This window comes from Mastigoproctus giganteus, chromosome 8 (assembly GCF_048544385.1).
Source record: "Mastigoproctus giganteus isolate SK-2022 chromosome 8, ASM4854438v1, whole genome shotgun sequence".
Classification (NCBI taxonomy): domain Eukaryota; kingdom Metazoa; phylum Arthropoda; class Arachnida; order Uropygi; family Thelyphonidae; genus Mastigoproctus; species Mastigoproctus giganteus.
Genome location: NC_143582.1, coordinates 98,343,630 through 98,365,616, shown reverse-complemented (window position 1 = coordinate 98,365,616; position 21,987 = coordinate 98,343,630). Strand labels below are relative to the sequence as shown.

Genomic DNA, 21,987 nt, shown 5'->3' with positions numbered 1-21,987 from the left:
CAAAGGAACCTCGTGAGTACAAAAATGATGAAGGAAAAAACACCGACACAACAACTGAAACAAAACGGTACAGAGGGACTTTATTCAAAAATGGCAACATAGCACTGGCTGCCATGATACAGATGCATCACTGCCAAAGATGGAACAAAGGGAAGAAGTTGTCCTCATTAGGAGATATGGCCACCCCTAATGTCGATGCAGGCTTTGCACCGCCTGTCTATACTTAGAACAATGTCGTTAAGTTCTTGAGGTAACGTCGTGCATTACTCTGTCAGCACCATCTTCAGCTGGGAACATTTTCTGGTGGGTGTTGACGTGCCGTTAGGCGTCTCCCCAGAGCGTCCCATATGTGTTCGATGGGATTTAGATAGCGGAACGGGCAGGCCAATCCATACGAACAATGTTCTCACTTTCCAAAAGCATATCAACAGCTGCAGTGCGATGGGGTTTGAAGTTATCATCCATAAATACGAACTCAGGGCCAATGGCACCTCGAAACAAACGAACATGGGGAAGGATTAGGGTGCACCGGTTACCGGTTAATCTTGTAGTTGTGTACGTCCATCCAAGGTTACGCCTCCCCAGACGAGACCGTGTGCCAACCTCTCGCCAGATTAGCTGACGTCCAGAATTGCTGCTGAGACTGAATCTACTCTCATCAGTAAAGAGTACCCTAAGTAAAGATTTTGTGATTGTAACGTTTAGAAATAGTGTTGGTCCTTAAGTTTTGCACACAAGTGTATATATTCTGTCGATTTTCTATGCATTATATGGGTGTTCTATGTATTCTATGGTTGTCTATGTATTCCATGCAGTTTTTCTGTGTTTTAGCGGTTTTTTTGTAAGTAAATATAATGTCTCCAATTAGATTGCCAGATTCCTCTGGATGCCTGTAACGGGACTCGTATCCTTGTAAAATTTGTGAATAAAGAATACTATAATTTCAGGAAAAATCGACCCATAATATTCTTAATTTGTTCTTTAAATTAACGACCTCTGATATTTTATCCATAATTGAGTAAACAAGGTAGTACTTCATCATGATTCAAGGGGATGAGTATTTCATTCCCTTGAATATTTTTAGTGTCCCTTGAAATACTGTACATGCATCCATGACAAATCCTAAATACGCTAAATTCATTTTTAAAAAGCATTAATGCTATTTCTACTCATGAAACAATTCGATTGGTTCTCAATTCCAGTAGCCTTTATTTCTGGCAAAAGCGTTAACCATCTTGTTGGCACGTGTCATAGCAATTCACACGATTCATTTTCTGTCCATTCGAAGAATTCTTTCAATTCCGTTATTCTCTTAGTTGAAGACTGAATTCATTGAAAATTTTTACGACCACAGCTTCTATATCAACACTTAGACTATTAGACGGTTTTTTATTTTAGCAGAGTCATGTCTATTACATCCGGCAGGAATGATGTTCTAATCATGTTTCTTTAAAGCAGTGTACATGTACACGCTATTTTTATGCATTATCCGCTCCATAAGCTGTAACATTTTTACAATAAAGTTTATTTTCAATAAGATGTTGATTTAGTGTATCGAATATAATTGAAGAATTTCCTGCATCTAATGAGAAAAACGATATCAATGGATTTTGAATTCTATTTTGGACATCGAAATATCGTACTATAATCGAAAATGATTTTATTTCCTTTGTTTGACGCGTCAGTGCTAATGGAAAACGAGTGATTATTCAATAGTCTCTTTAAAACTAGTTCTTTGGAAGCAAGGCCGAAAAGTTTTGTTGCAATGAAAGAAATTTTCGTTTTCCCACAGGAGGGCTATTATAATCTGCAAACATTCCTTGGAATAATGAATTTGCGCGTCCAGCTGATATATATAGCCATACCATAGTAATGCATCACCGAATGATAACTGAATGATACCTCTGCGAATTCTATTTCGTAACTCTAATTCACCGTTTCGCGTAAAAAAATTTAAATATTTGACGAACCTGCTATTGCTTTGCTGTTTTATGATTTTTTGATTTTAAGCGTCTCTCTACATGGTTTTCTCTATCATGACTGATTGAACTGTAAGGCGTCGCCATCATCTTGTGGATGGCCCTGTTCTCTTTGGTTACGTGGCACGTCTTGATTGGGTTGGTTCTCTTGCTCGATTCAAGGCGCCATCTTGTTTCCTCTCGTTTCTGTGGGGCGACGCCCTTTCTCCGTCTAGTCACTCAACTCACTATCTTTTAGGACAAAATCCCCGCCCTCGGTCTCCAGAAGTTGTATAACCCCTGTGACTGCAGCAAAGGATTAGCGCTGTGTTAAAGGATCGGACAATCGCGATGCGTCGACCCGGTCCCCCGCAATAACTTATTTTAGTTGGTTCTTACCTGTGCTGGTGTGATTGGATATGGGCAGAGAGGATGAGACTGAGTAAAACACATAACAATATTTATTAACACAAACAAAACTAAATATACAACACTTGCACTCTACTTAAGTGATCAGTTTAAATAGTGGCATCCAGGCATTAGTTACATTTCATAATGTCAATGTGTGAATCAGGTATTAAGCTAGTACATTCTTCTCTTCATAGAAATTCTGTAATTTGTCTTGCAACATTAACTCTTCACAATTCTTACCTTTTGTAGTGTACTAGATTATTCTAGGTTAACCATCCAGAATGCTTATAGACCTTTTTGGTACTCCTCATATTCTGAGGCTAAACGCGAGTGGGTGTGTTTAATTCTCCTGGCTGCTAGTTATCTTTTGGTGCATCCTCCATCATCATTCGAAACTCAGCGCTTGCTCACGCTCGATTATATTGCGCTTTTCTTATGGACATCAGGATGGGGGTTTTCGTGTCTATGGGAGCATTCTAGTCGTTTAACCTACAGTGTATTAACATGTAATTCATTTGTGGTTAGGAAAGAAGCATAGAACATGTTATCATTTTAGTTTCGGTTTCGGATTGTTACATTCACACGAATAATATAATTGCTTACCAGTTAATTTGCTCGCTCCTAGAATTCAGTGATACGGCCTCCTTCTCTTCAGCTAAATCTGGGCGGGGTCCTCTACTGGTTTTCGGGCGACTTTTCTGGTGGCCGCTCTGCTCCTTCTCCCTTTGTCTCTCGCTGCTCTGGCAATCTTTCGACTAGATGTTTATCTGCGAAGAGCCAACTCTCCTCTCTTCGGTGTCCTCTCTCCGTCTCTGTCTCCGTCCGAGTCTGTCTCCTTCTCTGTCGTGAACGCCGTCGTCGTCCTCGTCCGTCCCTTGTCTGACTCAGCCCTCCTGTATATATCTCGGACTTGAGCGCTACTTTCCCTCTTTAACTTTTTTCTTCGTTGATTACTCAACAATGAGGAATTCTTCGCTCCCTCCCAATGACAGTGGGGAAAGTCGTAAATATGACAGAGTCCTGTTCTTTTGGTTGCCCAAGTCTGCGTCACAGGCAGGTGTGAGCCTGGTTTCGCTATCAACCTAAACCTTGCTTTTTGTTTATTATCGTTAGCGCGGGGCCGAAGTTCTCGCTGACTCTTTCTATCCCCGTTACGATCCCCTGTTCAGAGCGAAAGTAAGTTTGTGTTAGTCATGGGCTCTTGCCTTCTCATTGGCTCACTCGCATCTTCTCTTCAATACTTTCGGTTTGGCTTTCCCTAACTTGAATATTACGAATTCTAATTGAAAACTGTTTTTCGATAATTTCGCCCTAATATCCTAAATATCGGTTTTATTTATTGAACAAAGAATGAGATTTGCCTGATCGTCGTGAGCTGAGAATTTATCAGTCTCACAGAACGTAAGGCACGAATGCACCATACATACAGTTATTGCAAATTGAACACTTTCCTTAAACTCTTCTCTTCTGTTCCAGGCTGCATGCTCAAGTACTATCGTGTGACTTCTCCATTAACATTAGGGTAAGGCCATCACTCCACTTACTGTCTATAACTCTATGCTGCACACCGAACCGTATACTCTGATTTATTGCCTATCTTCACTGATGGTTCGAAGTCAGAGTCATCTATACGATCTGCTTCCGACTACTCAGATAACATCATATCTGGGAAGCTTCCCCCACGAAAGCAACGTATATACAACTGATTTGTACGCCATACAGTTAGCCTTGGACCACATTAAAACTCACAATTACCAAAGGTGTATGATCTGTACGGCTTGTATAATGTATTTAGGAAGAATAGGGCAGATAGAAGGGGTGGTGGGGTAAAATCACTAGCAGCCTGAGTGCGACGATAGCTTTCCCGGATTCAGACGTTTCACGTGCTAGTATAGAATCTGTGTGGTGTGAGATAGTTGGAAACAAAGGTATAATGCGAGTAGCAGTAATCTACAGACCAGGTGATTGTGAAGATTATGACAAAAGCCTCTACATGCAAATGGAATGGGCAAGTAAGCGTCAATGCCTTATTATGGGTGATTTCAATTTGCCTCTAATTGATTGGAGTAAATGGGAAGGAAACTCGACATGGGGAACAAAATTTTTAAATCAACTAGATGACTGTTATTTGTATCAACATGTCAGGGAAAGTACTAGAGAAAAGAATATCCTAGACCTCATCATCACACATGAATCAGATGACATAACAGGGCTGACAGTAGAGGAACCAGTAGCAGGAAGTGATCACGGAGTTCTACGGTGGATGATAAAGAGAGAGGTAGCAGAAGTAAAAAGGCAAAGGAATGGGTTATAATTTCAGAAAAGGAAAAATTTTTTTTTTATGAAAACCCCAAACACGAAAGGTATCAAAACCTATAGTACATAGTAATGTGCATGGGTTGAAGGAGAAGTATGGGAGGGGGATGCCGGAAACTTTGCTCTAGAGACTAAACATGGGTTTCACCACTTCAAACCTCCAATAAGCAAAGTGGTGGTATTTCACCGGTTGATGAAAGTCATCTACCACCTACGATGCCTAACTGAGTAGATATTGCGTAGAGAATGACTACAAATGAACTGTGGTATGCTTCTAAAACATTAATCACAGATGCCTTGAATGCGTATTTACTATTAAAAAATACTCCACGAGAAGGGTTCCAAGTTGGATGAATAGTGAAGTTGCCGCATTACTTGAGCAGAAAAAGGTGGCATGGAAAGGTTACAGAGCAATAAAAAGTACTGAAGCCTATAACAGCTACAAGGTGATGTGTAATAGAGCCACAAAAAAGGTTCGACAGGCAAAGGCAGTGTATGAGAAATCACTAGCAAACAGAGCAAAGAGGGGGCGGGGGGGGATAAGGAATTCTTCACATATATAAATGCCAAGAAGAGAAGTACAAACCAGATCGAACCTTTACATAGGGGAAAGTATTAAATACACCAGTTGCCGTTGCAGATGAACTCAACAGTTATTTTGCATCGATATTTACAAACGAATATTGTGGCAATGGGAAATTGTGGGAGCGAAGTTGAAAAATATGTAATTAATGATATTGAAATTTCGCAAGATTATTTAATGAAAAAACTTTCGAGCCTACAGATCAGTAATACTCCTGGAGTTGATGGAATATACCCTATAAGCTTAAGGGAGGCGGAAGTGAGTGCATTGAGGCTAATTATACGAGCATAATTAGCTGCGCAGGAACCGGAGAAAGCAAGTTGTTCTAACTTGCCTCCGCATAGGGACAGTCACCTTACACCTTCTGCTGAGGGCTGATGACTGTCCTATGTGTGAGAACTGCGGCACTTTTTTATCCATTCGCCATGTTTAAAAAAAAAAAATTTTAATTTCTGTTTATACTCCGGCACGACAACCAAGTCAGTACAGTTAACAATAAATCGTCAATACAAATATTTATCGTATTTAATAGTCACGGGCTTAAATCCCGGTCCACTCAAGGAAGGAACGCGTGCTATGCACTCTCACTCCTGACCACGTCAGGCCTGTTTTAATGTGAGTGTCCATTTTTTTGACAGGAACTTGTTTTATATTTTACTGCTTTTAGTCATCTTGCTGAGTCTTATATATTCAATCAGATTTTATCTGACAATCAGCGTGTATCTGCAGTTTTTACCTATTTAAAATCGCTAAACCTCGTTAATCGCATTTAATATTTACATTTTTACTGATATCAGTTACATTGTTACTTTTCTCTATTGTTATATAATTTATAACTTTTTATACCAGTATTATTATACATCTGGACATAGTGACCTAATTGGTTAGGTCACTTAAAGCTTAACTGTCTTATTTTATATGACCTGGTTTTGGCGGATTATAGCCTTAGTTGGTAATGCGCTAATAAAACCCAAATCAAGTCAAATTTTCCAGGTCGAATCCAATTGAAATTTGAAGTCCAACTTTTGTTAAAACGTATAAATGTCTTCAACTTCTTGTGTGGTGTTCTTGTTTCGTAATCTGAATGTAAACCGTTGTCGATATCTTCGTTTGCTGACATTTCACTGGGGACTGCGGTTCATCCTACAAAAATTAATTAGCTTGAACTACATTAAAGAACTATATATAAAATATATTGAACTACACTGGTGTGCAAAATTTAAGGACTAGTCAGATTTTCACCTATAGCTTCTTAGAGGAGTGGCCTGGATATGGGAAAAGCATACCAAAGGAACCTCGTGAGGAACAGAAATGATGGAAACAACATCGACACAACAAATGAAACAAAAACGGTACACAGGGACTTTATTCAAAAATGGCAACATAGCACTGGCTGCCATGATACAGATGCATCACTCCCAAAGTGGAACAAAGGGAAGAGGTGGTCCTCAGTAGGAGATATGGCTACCCCTAATGTCGATGCAGGCTTTGCACCACCTGTCCACACTTAGAACAATGTTGTTGATAAGTTCTTGCGGTAAAATCGTCCATTCCTCTAACAGCGCCATTTCCAGCTGGTGAACATTTTCTGGTGGGTGTGGACGTGCCGCTAGGCGTCTTCCCAGAGCGTCCCATATGTGTTTGATGGGATTTAGATCGGTTAAACGGGCAGGCCAATCCATACGAACAATGTCCTCACTTTCCAAAAGCATATCAACAGCTGCAGTGCGATGGGGTTTGGATTTATCATTCATAAACACGAACTCGGGGCCAATGGCACCTCGGAACAGACCACATGGGGAAGTATTACCTCAGTACAGTAGCGTGCACCGGTTACAATACCGCCTTCCAGTATCTGGAGTTCTGTACGTCCATCCAAGATAACGCCACCCCAGACGAGAACACCTCGACCGCCATATTGATCCCTTTCAGTGATGTTTGCGGGATGATACTATGTGCTTTTGATCTGGCAAGATACCGCTTGCCAGATCAGCTGACGTCCAGAATCGCTGCTGAGACTGAATCTACTCTTATCAGTAAAGAGTACCTTAAGTAAAGATTCTAAACGTTGTAACCTTTATAAATAGTGTTGGTCCTTAAGTTTTGCACACCAGTGTACTTGCAATGAAGAGGAAAAATGGAGTAATGAAAAAGCTAGAAAAATAAGTATGCTCGGTTTACAGTTTATCTATAGTTATCAGCTTGATCGTAAACTGACAAAATCGTCAATTTTATGTAACTTATGATTGAAGGTGAGGATATTTGAATCGACTATACCTCCAATTAGTAAGGAAACGGGGCGCATTCATGGATTTTGTTAACTGTAAAATACCCCATTCTCAAAAAGCAAACCGCGCGATGGAGTTGGAATTGAAATAATGTTTCACTTCATAATGAACTTCTCCTAAATCAAGTGAATTTTCTGGCAACTTTGTTCCTTAATCTCTCAGTGTGATTAGTCCATCAAGGCAATCTTTGTTGTGTGGGACTGTTCCCTCGCATTTCGGGGCGTCTGGCATCCCTATCTCAGAATACAAACAGAAAATATACATTATGTATAATTAAATTGCCTTTTTGTTTATGTCGCGCTGTTTTTAATTCTCTGATTATACGGATTTCAAAAATAATTAATTTGTTTTGTAATATAGATGCTGTATTTTATAATTATCGTAGAAAAAAATTATGATGATGCAATTTATGCTTTCTTCTCAAGTCTACATAAGAAAACATTCACAAGAAACATGCTGAAAAAGCTAAGAAGTGTAAAATTTTCTTCGTCCGATGTGTTGTTTTACTTCTGATTGGAACAGTCACCAAATGAAAGTGTCTTGCAAAAATATTGAAGATTCAGAAGTAGCAACAGTGTGTGCTCGGTTATTCCAAATAACATAAAATAAAACTTCCGTTATATAAAACGATGAAATATCCCCTTAGATCAGACAAAAAAAAAAAAAAAAAAAACCTGATATTTCCATGGAGATTCGAATGGAAATATGAGATCACACAACAGGGACTACGATTCCATTTTAGAAAGAGAAATTCACGAGAATAAAGTAACAGCTGAGAAACCTCATCTTTTTTTGAAGAATTTCTGCACGATCTGCATCATTGGGTAGCAGATATATCAGCAGCACGGGCACAAAAGTGCTAGGCAGATGGCAGTGTTTTAGCTTCGTGAGGAGGGAATATTATATTATTTGAAATTTGTGACAAAAAATCTCTTGAGACGCATATCATTCACAAGAGATTTTCCGAAGTAGATTTGAAGTAACCGATGAACAGATAACGCAGTAAATAATAAATACCACTCAGAATTGCCCTATTTTGGAAAATACATTATATGGAACAATTGTGTAAACTTGTGTTATCAGAATATCAAATTAAAAGAAACAGTGAAGCATTATTTTCAAATAATTGTATTGTTTGGAGAAGGAAGGCCATTACTTCGAAAATAATGGTACCTCTTTGTCTGATTACGTTTGTCGTTCATTGAAACCATCTAATTTTAATTTAAAATTGATAATATTTGATCTATTAAATATATTAATTTTAAATGGACGTATCGAAATAAATTATTGATATATTAATTTAAAATTGATAATTTAAGATTAATCTAATTTTAAATTATCAAAATAATTTAATATTTTGAATTATTTTATTATATGAAATTTTGAATTATTTGTTATGTGAGATTCTGAATTTTGTTTTTGAGATTTCGAATTATTTGGTGCCTTCTTATTGTATATTTTAACAATTTACTGTAACAGTAGTTCATTTGCATAAATAATGTTGACTTGTGAAATATTTACGAAATTTTTCACCGTGTGACAAAAGAGAAAATATTTCGAATTCTTCGCGTTTACTGTATACCTTGGGGAACAGTTAGGTACAAAGAAAAATGGATCGCTTTATAATTGAAAGATATTGTAAGGAGATGCCTTATCGGTTGACTGCAGGCTGTAGCTGCATTGCTGGAAAGTTAATTACTATTGACATTCGGAAATATCTAGAGTTACCTCCTTTGATGTTTCTAATTTTTGCGCTAATTAGCACATCAGCTTGCGAACCTTTCAACTTTCGAAAAATTGCTGAAAATGCAACAGTAGTGAAGTCAGTACAAGAGAGAGAAAGAGAGAGAGAGACGGACGCATAAGAGATACCTCAGGGTTTAAAAATGAAGCATCCGATAACAAGGAGGAATCTACTAAACAAACTTGAATATTAGAAAGAGAAGTGCAGTAAAAGGAAACTAATAGCGAGAGGTAATGAAACAAAGAAATGCTCATTATAATGGTTTCTCGATATGTTTGCTACTAAGTTAACCTAAACAAAGCCCAAAAGTATCCTCAAATTAAAAAAAAAACACTGAAGAATTATTTTCAAATAATTGTATTATTTGGAGAAGGAAGGCCATTACTTCGAAAAACAATGGCACCGGTTTGTTGTCTGTACGTTTTGTTGTCATTGAAACAATAAATCTCCTTTACCTTTTCAATTGCCCGCTTATATTTCATTTCGTTCTAAATGTTACAATTTCCCTCCTGAAAACAGTAAAAAAATGTGGTGTTAATCATTTTTCACTAATTTTTTTATGGACATGACGCAAATAACGTAACTTCCTATTAGGTGGCTGTTAGATTTTATATGGCGCAAATGACGTCACTTCCTAAATGGCGCCAACGATACTAGCTCAGTCACTAACATTGATTCGGTAGAATAAGCAGCGGGTAGTAATATTATGGAAGAATAAAATTCAGATTTTAATAAAATCTGCTTCTCAAGATTTTTATCAACAACCTTCTAAGCAGCGTAAGTAAGTTTCGATCAAACCATTCAAAAATTTAAACAGGTTTACTCTACTGCCACCATAGATGTTTTCACACAAAATAAACTCTTTTTTTTTCCCTAATTGTATCCTTGGTCAGTGTTACAAACAATTGTTGCATATCAAAACGACAGATTTCGGTTTCAGAGACAAACAAACAAATGCACTTTTGATGTTACAGTTACAAACAAATGCACTTATGATGCGAATTTTATCACTCTGTAAAGATTTCCTCTTTTCCTGCCAACAAACATCAGTGTTAAACCCGCTCCCACCAAACTCAACTCTACAAAAGAATGCGTGGTAATCCAGCCTTCCATAACTATTTTCCTGTATCAACAATTAATGATGGGTTTTGGCAAAGAAATTTTTGACGAAAAAATATTTCAAAAAAATGTGAATGTGTTTTTGCACGCCATCATCCTACTACTTTGATTATTGTTACGAAGACCATTTAGCTCTATTTTGGTTTATTGCTCATTCTGTTCCGGCTTTGAAACTTGATTTGAAAATTCGTAATTTATGGTATAAATTACAGGCATGCGTTGTCCCCGCCTCGCCATTTCAGTTTGCAGTTTCGTATTTGTTATTTACACTCCAGGTGGTAATATATACTTATTTAATATCTCATTGCACCAATTTGTGCCATAATACAGCCCGTACACGTCTTGGCATGGGCTCCATAAGGTGTTCCAGGATGTCCAGTGGTTTGTTACCCACGCGTTGCACAGTGTGTCCAGTATTACCCACCTAACAATGTGCGAACACATTGTTAGGTGGGTAGTGCGAGTCGAGCGGCCATAGGAAGCTGAAAACTTCATTATCGCCTTCCTGAAACAGTAAGCAACCTGCCAGGCCTTGTGGCATGCAAAGTTGTCTTTTTAATAGACGCCGGAATTGTGTGGATACACTTCATCATGAAAGGGTGTACTTAATAGGTAACGATAGAAAGGTAAGCGTTCCCATCCAGCCATTGATTGCCATAGCTTCTACGAGCTAATGTCTGCACATACTCCATGTGGATATTGGTTTTGCTATTCCTACGTCCTACTGGGTTCGTTCCTATGTTGCAACACGAGACACAAGACCCTCACCATAGGCGTCTACCACAGTAGTTGTCCTACGTGTGACCTGTGGATGGTTGATGAACCACTATTCAGCAAGTCACGGTAGACTCGTGACACCACAGAACTGGGGCACTTAACCTTGTTGGCTCTTGTCAGAGTACTGCCACCTGCACGCCTTGCACCCTAACAATCATTAGACATTCGAAATCGGAAAGATCTCAACGCCGACCCATTCTTACGCGCAGCCACTCACAAACTGATCCCCACATGTGCAAACTACAAGGTCAAGGTGTGTTTGTTTTAATTGTAGTCTCCAGGGTTTCTCCTATATGCCGCTGTAGCATCTGAAAAAGAAAAAAAGCCAAGGCCAGCAAGTGTATGTATGTAGAGTGTTGGGTGCCGGCACCTGGCAGACTAACAATCTTATATCAGTGTTCCCGACTTTGAGTCTCACGAGTGTCACGGACTAGTAAATTCCTACACAACGGGGTGTTGCTAATGCAAAGCCAACTCAATGTATACGGAATTTATTTTCATATACTGGAATGCCCAGTTGTTGCAAAATGGGTCTGCTATAGCGGTAATTGAATGAGTTGTTTCGTTTCTTTTATATAATTTTTCAAAGTTCGCTAGGGTACCCCCTTTAAGGCCTTTAATACTTAGCAGAATGAATAAAATAGCTAGTTAAGTTTAATTGGCAGTTGTTTTCAAATTATTTAAAAATATAGAAAGACGTCAGTAAATAAGCCAACAATCATAATTTAAATACCCCCCAGCTATAGAATCTCCATTCACTGTAGTTTCATTTCTGTCTAATTTCAACAGTGATGCTTGAAATAGTTTCAGTATTTGGTACTTGAAAATAAAATATCATTTAACCTGAGTAACTGACATTATGCAAGTTACATCCCAACAAAGAGTGAACCACTTTGTGCTATTTCCTTATCTTGTAGGCTTGTGGTTGATAGAGGCCGTTTATAAATTCAAGGACTTGTCTGTCGTTATTAGATTGCAGCGCGTCTCATATTAATGTCATTGTTTGAAGTGCATTAATTTTGTTAGGCTCTATTAAGCGTTCTATCTCTGTTTTTAATAACTATTAAAAACAGAGATAGAGTTCTCTGTATTAAATACAGAGAACTCTATCTCTGTTACTATAACATAAACAACTCGCTTACTATAACATAAACAACTTATCCCGCTTGCGGTTGAATGCTGAAACTAAATTATATTATGATATAATTTCGTTTGCCTCTTAATCGCGGTTACAACATTGCATGTAGTAATCGCGTTTGTTTGTTCGCTGCATTTTAGGCGTAATCAATATGGGGTTTATTTTGCGCACTGTACAATATAGTCAATTACGACATTGATTCTCTGGTACTTATTCCTTTAGTGTCACTTCATGTTTATGGTTTGAAGTCTATAAATATATACGTCAATAGATATTTTCAAATGCTTATAAATCTTTCCTATTTTACAGCATCTAATTGACCAAATTGACAATCGCACAAAGCATTTCATAAGGATTTATGCAATTGCTTTTAAATCGATGGATGCATCTTCATTTAATAAAGATGTATCGATGGATACATCTTTATTAAATATCTATGTAAGCTTTTTAAATATCCTTATTATTAAATTTCTGCATAATCTCTCATATTTTCCGTGCACTTCCTCAATCGAACTGGTACATTTACTACTGTTGCTCGCAAAATGTTTTCCGGAACGTTAGTTATTCTTTTCTCCAGTTAATTTACTTTTGTTGGTTTTCTACGACAAACAGGAAAAGTCACATGAGATTAAGTCAGAGCTGCGGAGCGCCATTCACACTGCCACGTGTACCAATCCATTTGCTAGGAAAACTTTAGTACAGACAACCAGTTTCACACAGAGTGTAGAGTGTGTTTAGTATAAAACGGCACCAGGGGCTTCCCCCATCTTCGCGTGCTATACATTGTGAGTGTGAAACAGAACACTGTCAATGCCAGAGGTTTAAAGTGTATGGATTTTGTACATGTGTAATGTCATGTACCGTTGTTCCTCTGGTCATTTAGCCGCGGGCCCCTAATGGGACCCAACGTTGTCCCACTCTGCCCCGTGGAGGCAGACCAGTACACCAGTATAATAGTTATTTACTCTGGCACTCCTGCCACCTAATTTTCTGAGATTTCAGTGGCAAGGACCTAAAAAAAAAAAAAAAAAAAAACCGCTATAGATAGGGATCAGCCAAAACAAAAGGAGTACTAGTTGGGCGATTTGATGTTATTAAGTTTTTGGGTGTAGGCTCAAGCAATTTGGAGTTGATTCGGACGCTAGTTGTTAGTTAGAGAAGGGGAGGGAGACTGAAGACTGGGGGAAAAGATAGAGATACGGGGTCCATAGGGAAGATGACCCCAAGTGTGGAGCAGGCCCATGCCCCACCAGAATGAAAAAGAGGGGCGGCGAGGGGTAACCTCCCTTCCCACCTGGGGAGTGGAGGCAAAGGGCCATGCAAGGCAGCGTGGCTAGGGAGGCCTAATGACAGCAGGTGAGCTGTGCTGGTGGTTGTTCCCGCCTGGGACGAACGAAGGAAGATTTTTTTTTTTTCTCTCTGAGAGGACTGTCATATCCAGGAAGTTTCTTATTTTGATCTTCAGTGGGTGGTGTTTAGGTGCCTAACCCGTCTAGCCGTGAAGACAGACTACGTAAACTCTGTAAATGCGGCATAGCGCAGCTTGTCCATTTAATCAGGTGTTCACAATGCCGGGGATTATCTTGGATTTTAGTGGCAAACCTTAGCCGGAACGCCTCATATTCATGGCAGTCATACATTACGTGATCCCACGTTTCTTCAACCCCGCAGTGACACAGTGGATCTTCAATGCCTAGGGATGTTAGCTCCACTTTGAAGGGTCCGTGGCCTGTCAAGAGAAATGTAGTATGGAGGCTGATGAGTACAATGGAGGAAGCTTTTGACTGATGAGGTTCACAGAGGGAATGAACTTTTTGTTTATTATTCCTTTGTTGGCGGTGTCCCATGTCTCTTGCCAGGTCCTGTACATAATTTCAGAGATTCTCTTCCTTTCCTGTTTGGGGTTATTATCAAGGTTAAGAGTGATGCCTGCTGTTTCGGTGGGAATACACTTCTTCAATCGTTGATACGATCCTCTTCTTATTACCTCTAGGTGTAGAGTATGCATCCAGCTAGCACCTGTAGAGCTGGGGTGCTTACTGTAAGGCACGCCCTTGTTACGGCAAGGAGCATAGAACGCTGTACGGAGTCTAGTTTCCGGTGATTTCGGTCGAGGGAGGCCCTAGTATACCATACTGAGGCTCCATAGCAAACTATTGGGAAAAAAATATGGCATTAGAGATAAGGGCCAGAGCCCAGCGCTTAAGGCCCCAGTCTGCACGACTTATAAGGATGATCATGGCCGAGTATTTTGTTTTATTTTTTCTGACATATATATCAAGTGAGGGTGGAAATTTAGCTTCATATCTAAGACGATTCCTAAATATTTGATTTCTGGGTAAAATCTTATGGATGTGTTGTAAATTTTGATAACCGGTGGTCTTCGTAATTGGAGCGTTCTCTTGAGCAATATAGATTTTGTTTTCTCTCCCGAGATCTTTAGTTGATGAATGGTCGCCCAATCTTGGAGCTTAGTTAGTGCGCAATTTGCGCGCTCCTCTAGATCAGCTCTTGTGTCACCATGCACCCCGAAAATCAAATCGTCAGCAAACGCAAGGGGTTGAGTCATCCCCAAGTCCATCGCAAGGAACTCGTCCAGGACGATGGACCAAAAGAAAGGCCCAGGACCGAGCCCTGGAGACAGCCTTGGGAGACCTGGCTGTTTGTTTGTTTGTTTGTTTGTTTGTTATTTGGTTTTTAGGAGCATTAGCAACTAAGGCCATATTGCTCCGGGATATGCGGTGGTCATTCCATGACCTTTCTGCATCCTCTGTATTTGGTGGTGACGGGCTCGAACCCCGGTCTAATCAAGAAGCATGTGCTACGCATTGCTGCTCCTTCCAACCTGGCTACGGAGGCCCCCGGAGACCTGGCTAGTGACAGACTTGTACCTGGTACTAACATGGACAGTGCGGTGTCTCAGGTACTCCTTGACACAGCTATAATGGTTGAGTGGTGCTTTTGCTTGGCAGAGTCTTCTGAGAATACTTGGCCACCACAGCCGATCAAATGCTCCAGCAAAGTCAACTGTGATGGCTAGCGCATACTTGGCTTGAGTGCTTGAAGCAGTAGATATTAATTTAACAAGAGCATCTTTAGTGCTGCAACCAGATTTGAAACCGTAGTGAAGTGGAGAAATGAGGTTTTCTTTAAAGTAGCATTTTGTCAACCTGTTGAGAAGCCTTTCCAGAAGTTGCCGAGGACTGGCAAGAGAGCAATTGGCCTGTAAGATTTTGGCTCTTCAGGTGGTTTGTCTGGGTTCTTCAAGATGAGTTAAAGGCATGCCTCCTTCCAGATAGCAGGAAAGTGACCTTCCATTAGGCATCTGTTGAAAGTGGCAAGAATGGTGTTTGGGAAGTAGGTTGCAAATTTCTTGATAACATCCACAACTGATATGGACTCTCCGGTAGAAAGAAAACATAAACGGTGGACCGTCTTCTATTCAGTTCCGGTGACCCCAAAATTAAGTACTAGTGATTCCTCTTCAAAAGCTCAGAAAATTGCAAGCGTATTGGGAAACCCGGTTTTTACCTGTTTAACTCCTATATTTTATGCCTTAAGTAAATCACCATTCTGGCGCGGTCTTTTTCGACGCGAACTCCAGACTGTCCAATCAATCACTGCCTGTTTTCGAGGTGCGGCTTAAAACAAAGGCGCTTCATACTTGGTCCTGTTGTTTTTGCTCCTAGTAACCCTTTCTCGCTGATCCGCAAATGACCACTCCTTCTCTAGTATGGACCACTGTTTTTGTTTACTCTCAGTTCACCATCTTTGAATTGCTTTATACTTCTTGTATCCACTTAGCTGCTGTTTACTTCACACATTTATAACCTCCCTATTTCTAAATACAGTATTTTCAAACCTTAATATTTGCCATATGGAAACTTAATATTCAAACATTAATAATTCCCCAATTTTCCTGCCATTCATTAATTTATTTCAGATAAATAAATATTTTTCATTATACTTGTAAGAGTGTACTCTTTTACAGGATGACCTCGCCATCTCCTGCCAGTCGTAAAGCATGAACACTATAGAACGTCAACTGCAGTTTGCCATAAACAAAATTGAATTCTGGACCTCATGCAATGTATATGGAATAGAAGAGCTGAAATCTACCACCATTCACTTTTGTAAGTGATGTGCCCTTCACCCCGATCCAGAATTACAAAAACTAAACAATAGTCCGATACCACTGATTAATAGCATCAGATTTCTGGGCCTGATATTAGAGAGCAAGCTAAATTTCCAAGAACTTGTCACTCATCTACTAACTAATTATTCTTGGGAATTTCTTGGTTTTGAAGAAAAGTACCTATATGTAATGTGCTTGTGCCAAGAGAGAGTTTAGAAGTCAGGATCATCCGTAAAAGAGATCATTTTGCGTATGATACAAAAAGAGTATAATTTTGCTTGGAAATCGGTTTGTCACCAAAGATAAGCATAGGAGCAGAAGAATCCTTTCTGCAAGATATAATACAGGACTGGGATTTAGAAGGATTGAAAACAACTAAGTTGTCTTTGCCCCACTGGAATATTAGCCGAAGATCGGCATTTAAAGAATTGGTAGCGGATGTTCGAGAAGTTGAAGCTGATCGAGCAGGGCTAGGCTTCTCAAACTGGAAAGTGGAATGTAATGTGCTATCATCAGCAAAACTATGGATAGGATTTCCGGTCAATCGAAGAAGGTCATTAATATACAAGAGGAAAAGAGTGGGGGAAAGAACTGAATCTTGAGAGACACCAGCATTAGTGGACAACTTAGAAGATAGAGAGCCGTCTACCATTACCCTTAATGAGCGGTCAGAGAGAAAACTGGATAACCAAATACAAAAAACAGTTGCCAAACCATAAGATGGAAGCTTGTTTAGAAGACCTTTATGCCAAACACGATCGAAAGACTTTGAGATGTCAAGAGCAACTGCTTGTGTTTCACCGAACCTTTCCATTGAATTTGTCCATAAATGGATAATATAAGCCAGAATATCAGCATTGGATCGACACTGACGGAATCCATACTGGCGATAGTTGATCAGACGGAAGGTTTCTAGATAGTTTATGAGTTGGCGGTTAATTGATTTCTCCATTACTTTAGAAAGAGTAGAAGTAATTGCAATGGGACGATAATTGGATGGGAGGGATTTGTCACCCTTTTCACGAACTGGCTGGATATGAGCAAATTTCCAAGCACAAGGAAAAATTCTTTTAGAATAAGAAAGTGAAAAAAGGCGGCGAAGAACAGAAGTAAGTTCAGAAGCGCAGGTTTTGAACACAAGTGGAGAAATACCATCGGGACGTGGAGCTTTCTTAGCATCAAGATTGGTCAAAATCCTTCTGACATCCAGGAGGCATTGAATGGGGCGTGCTGGAAATGGTGGAAGGTGTTTTACCTTAATAAGTGAGCTGGAATAAAATTGGGATGCTAGCAGGTCAGCTTTATGCTTGGCTGAAGTGAAAATAGAACCATCTGGTTTTGATAAAGGTGGGAGCCGGGATGGGCAAATAGCTTTGGCAAGAGACCAGAATGCTCGGCTATGATTAGGGCAAGAAGCAAGTTTTCTACTCTTAGCCTGTCAAAATCTAGTTTGGACTGATTGATTACTGCTTTACAATTGTTGCGAGCTCTGGTGTAGGCAGAAAATGAGACTCAAGAATTGGAAACAAGCTAATTAAGATATGCAACATTCTTTTCTTGACAGCCTTAGCATATTTATTGGAAAACCAGGGTTTAGATAAATGACGAGATTTTAAGATGGAGTGTGGAATAAAGGATTCCATTCCTGCAAGAATATTTTCACTGACACGATAAGAGCAAATATTGACATCAGGAGTTTTGAAATAGTATTCCAACCAGTGAAAAGAAGAAAAGAAATCTCGCAGGTCATCCCATTCTGCATTCTTGTAATGTCAAACAATACGAGGCTGGGAATAGCCATGAGATAAAGGCTCCATTGGAGAAGAGACAATCACCAAGTTATGATATGTGGTGCCTAATGGAGCATTCACTTCGACTGAGTACTTAGAAGAGTTGTTTGTGAGAAAAAGATCAAGGGGGTTGGCTATGGTTAGGATTGTCTGGTATTCTGGTAAGTAAATAAACAATCTGTGCAAGGTCATCAGTAATATCAAAAGCTTCAGCATCTCTACCAGCTGGGACTGTGTGACTAGAAAAGCCAGCTGGAGTTGTGAACATTAAAATCACCAAGGAAAATTACTTCACTGTTAGGAAAGTTGGACTAGAGAAAGTCAAGTTGCAAAGAGAAGAAGTCAGAGTTCCAAATGATTTGTAGAGTTAGGAGAACGGTAGAGACAACAGATGAATTTGACAGAATGAGATAGAGAGAGATTTTAAGCCAGAGAAGATCGAAAAGAGGAGATTCCAAATTACGAAGTCTCTGACAGGGAAATCGGAACGAACATATGCACAACTACCATCTTTGAGGCGAAAATAATCATACAGCGAATAATTTGGGCAACTGAGATGAGCAGTGGTTGAATTAGCCGATAACTGAGATTCTGTCAGAAAAATACATGGGGTTTGGCAGACTGTAAGTGGAAATGGACATCATTGAGATTAGGACTGAGACCACGTATATTTGTGAAATGAATTAGGAAGTGTTTAGGAGGTTTAGATCTTTTCACACATAAGTTTGTTCCATTAGTTTGACAAATCATGGTGTATTCAGTGGTAAGAGAAAGTAGGGGGCTATATGAAGTGATGAAATTTTTGGATAGGATGAACACATGGTAAGAATATATCCAGATCCGTAACATAACGTGGCCTCGACAATCCCTCCCCCCCATAAACACTACTCAGACTCCCTCCGGTCACTATTTGGCAGGGTAGAGGTAGCAAGATTATACACTAGCTGAACCGAAAGCCTCCTAGAGAGTTACCAACAGGTTCGGTCCGGTCCGGTGTACTAACTATCAGGTGTTTCCATTATTTTGTTCCCTGTGCATCGGCTTTGAAAATCAGGCTTTTAAGCAAATTGTTGCCATACCTATGGATATAAATATAAAGTAGCATTTTATCAGAATTATATTTAGCTAAAACTGAAAAATTTATACAATCCTTTTATCCCTCATATTGTGCACTATAGAGGTAATTAGAGGTAGACGATGTCACAGATTCTAATATTTCTAATATTCCTAAACGCATTTCTAATATTACATATAGATATCTATATGTAATATTAGAAATACGTTTAAGAATACAGACACACCCAATTAAAATTACTTTAGAAAAAGTTCCCTAAATTTCTTTCATTTGACAATAACTAGAAACGGAACATATCTGGATTTTAAAATATGCCGGTAACTAATTACTCCTGATATGTTGTTACCTATCACCCCTTTGAATTCAAAATGGTCTGTCTTATTTAATCAGTTTTAAACAGCATATAAACATTGCACCACTTTAATTTCTTCAAAAATGAGAAAATTAGATTCTGACCAGGGCCGGCTTTAGGACAATTGCTCCGGTCGCTAAGTGATGTGAAGCGCTGGGAACCAAAATTTTTTTTTTAATAAAATTGTTATTTATTAAGTGGTATTCGATGATAAAGTCGTACTGACAGTGTAAAAGCTAAATACTATCAACCAGAGGCACGTATTTGAGTCAAATGTGGGAGATGTGCGAAACACAGTGCCTAGCAAATCAATGAATGAACTACAAAATTTTAAATCTCTTACTGTATGGTCTTCTTCTTCTTTTTCCAGTCACATAGCTCCCTGAGGAGCTGTTGTGGCCACCAACAAATCCCTCCAACTGCATCGATCATATGCTCTTACGAGCAACATCGCAAAGTATCATACCCAGAAGTTCACTGATTCCATCCTTCCACCTACTTGCAGGTCTTTCTCTGAACCTCTTCCCCTCGAATTTTCATTCCATTATATTCTTCAACAAAAAGTTTTCCCTTCTTACTATATGGCCAAAAAAATTAGAGTTTTCTTTTGTTGATGCTATGAAGAAGAATTTTAGATCTGACAATTTTATTCAATACCCACTCATTTGCTCTTCAATCCATGTATGAAATACGCAGTATTCTCCTGTTTCCGCATTTCAAATGTCTCAATTTTCTTCCTGTCAACTCTTTTCAGATTCCATCCTTCGCATCCATAAGTGGCAACGAAAAAAATTAACAAATCAATGATTCTCAGTTTCGTCTTTAGGGGCAGATCTTGATCTTTCCATAATTTTGTCAGATCATTGACCAAATGATCTGACAAAAATCATTAAAATTATTGTATTGTTATTTTGTTTCTTGTAAAAAGACAAATATACTCGTAGTTGCAATTCAAATAATTATAATTTAGTTAATAAAAGTTATATTTTTATTCTCAAATTTCTCCGAGATTGTCATTTTAAAACAAAAAGTCAAAATATTTCCTTTCTCTAAATTTCACGAAAAATATTTCTTTTATAAATTGGAATGGAGACGCAACAGAACCATAGACGTTCATACCCTGATTCTGACAGATAGGTTTCGAAGTGAAATCCCAATATGTATCCCAATAGTCTGATTCTAGACATACTAGGAATGAGTTAAGCTGCGATAAAATTCAAGAAAAAAAGCATTTTTATACCATTGCTCAAATGGCATAAAACTCTGATAAAAATATTTAAAAAAACTGAATATAAAATTGCTACAAAATATATCTCTAAACTTGAGACTATTTTTAAATCACAACACTTCCATGGGCCGATTAGTGCATTCCAGAGTAACTTAGTATATGATATCACGTACACAGCATGCAGTTCTTCATATCACGCTTTCATCAGTTGAACGCTTAAAAAATGGTTACAACAAACTTCCTACTTTGAAATATGTCCATTTTGTGATCTTATTTGAAATGTACTCTTTTTGTGATCTTCTGTGACTTAAAATCTATTTGCCTGATTCTGTTTCTCCCCTGTTAACTTTGGACAGAAATACATAAAGTAATTAATATATTGTGTACATATCTATATTATTTAATCATATACTGTTTGTTTCAACATATTCTCATTGTCTTTGCTTCTTTGCTTTCTTTTTCCAGACAGACCTCAAACAGCTGGTTTATTGCTGTTGTCCGATTGCCTCGCCAAAGAGAACTCGTAGTCTGACACCAGCAGCTCGCAGCAGCTATGGAGGTTCCTTCAATACTACCACCGTCATTTTGTCAACAAACAGTTACCCAATCAAAAATAACTATGGCTATCCACCAGCACTGCGACGCCTCCAGCTGCCACTCGGTGGTACCATTATGGTGGCTGGACTAGACTAGACCAGGACAGAAGAGGCCTTGTGTAGCACTTACGTACTGTTAAATTGTTGTGCGGACTTGTCAGAATAATTTTTCCTCATGTGTTCAGAAATATTCCATAATATTTTCTAAAGCAACAAAAAGCCAATTTTCACTGTCAAGATGTTTGGATACGTGTCTGTCGTACAGATAGAGTCGCTCTCTCTCTCTTTACTTTTAAATTTTTAATTTATAAAAGAGAAATAGGCGAAGAAACGTAGAAAATATTTTCGATAGTTTGATTTAGATCGGGCGAACTCAGTGCACGTGTAACGCAAGAGTTTTGTTCGCAGGCGTCCCAGGAAGATGTAGAAAAACTATAGGAAGAGCGCAACTAGGATAACTACCTCGTAAATAGAATA

At 38.8% G+C, this 21,987-nt stretch overlaps 1 protein-coding gene across 1 annotated transcript in view; it reads left to right on the top strand.

Annotated features, from left to right (window-relative positions):
- The window catches only part of LOC150081734 (RYamide receptor-like), a 183,531-nt gene extending 161,924 nt beyond the window's left edge, over window positions 1–21,607 (top strand). The window contains exon 5 of the mRNA XM_090380299.1: window positions 21,380–21,607. Coding sequence (XP_090236425.1) covers window positions 21,380–21,607 — 228 coding nt within the window. The remainder of the gene's footprint in view (window positions 1–21,379) is intronic.
- The last annotated feature ends 380 nt before the right edge of the window (window positions 21,608–21,987 follow it).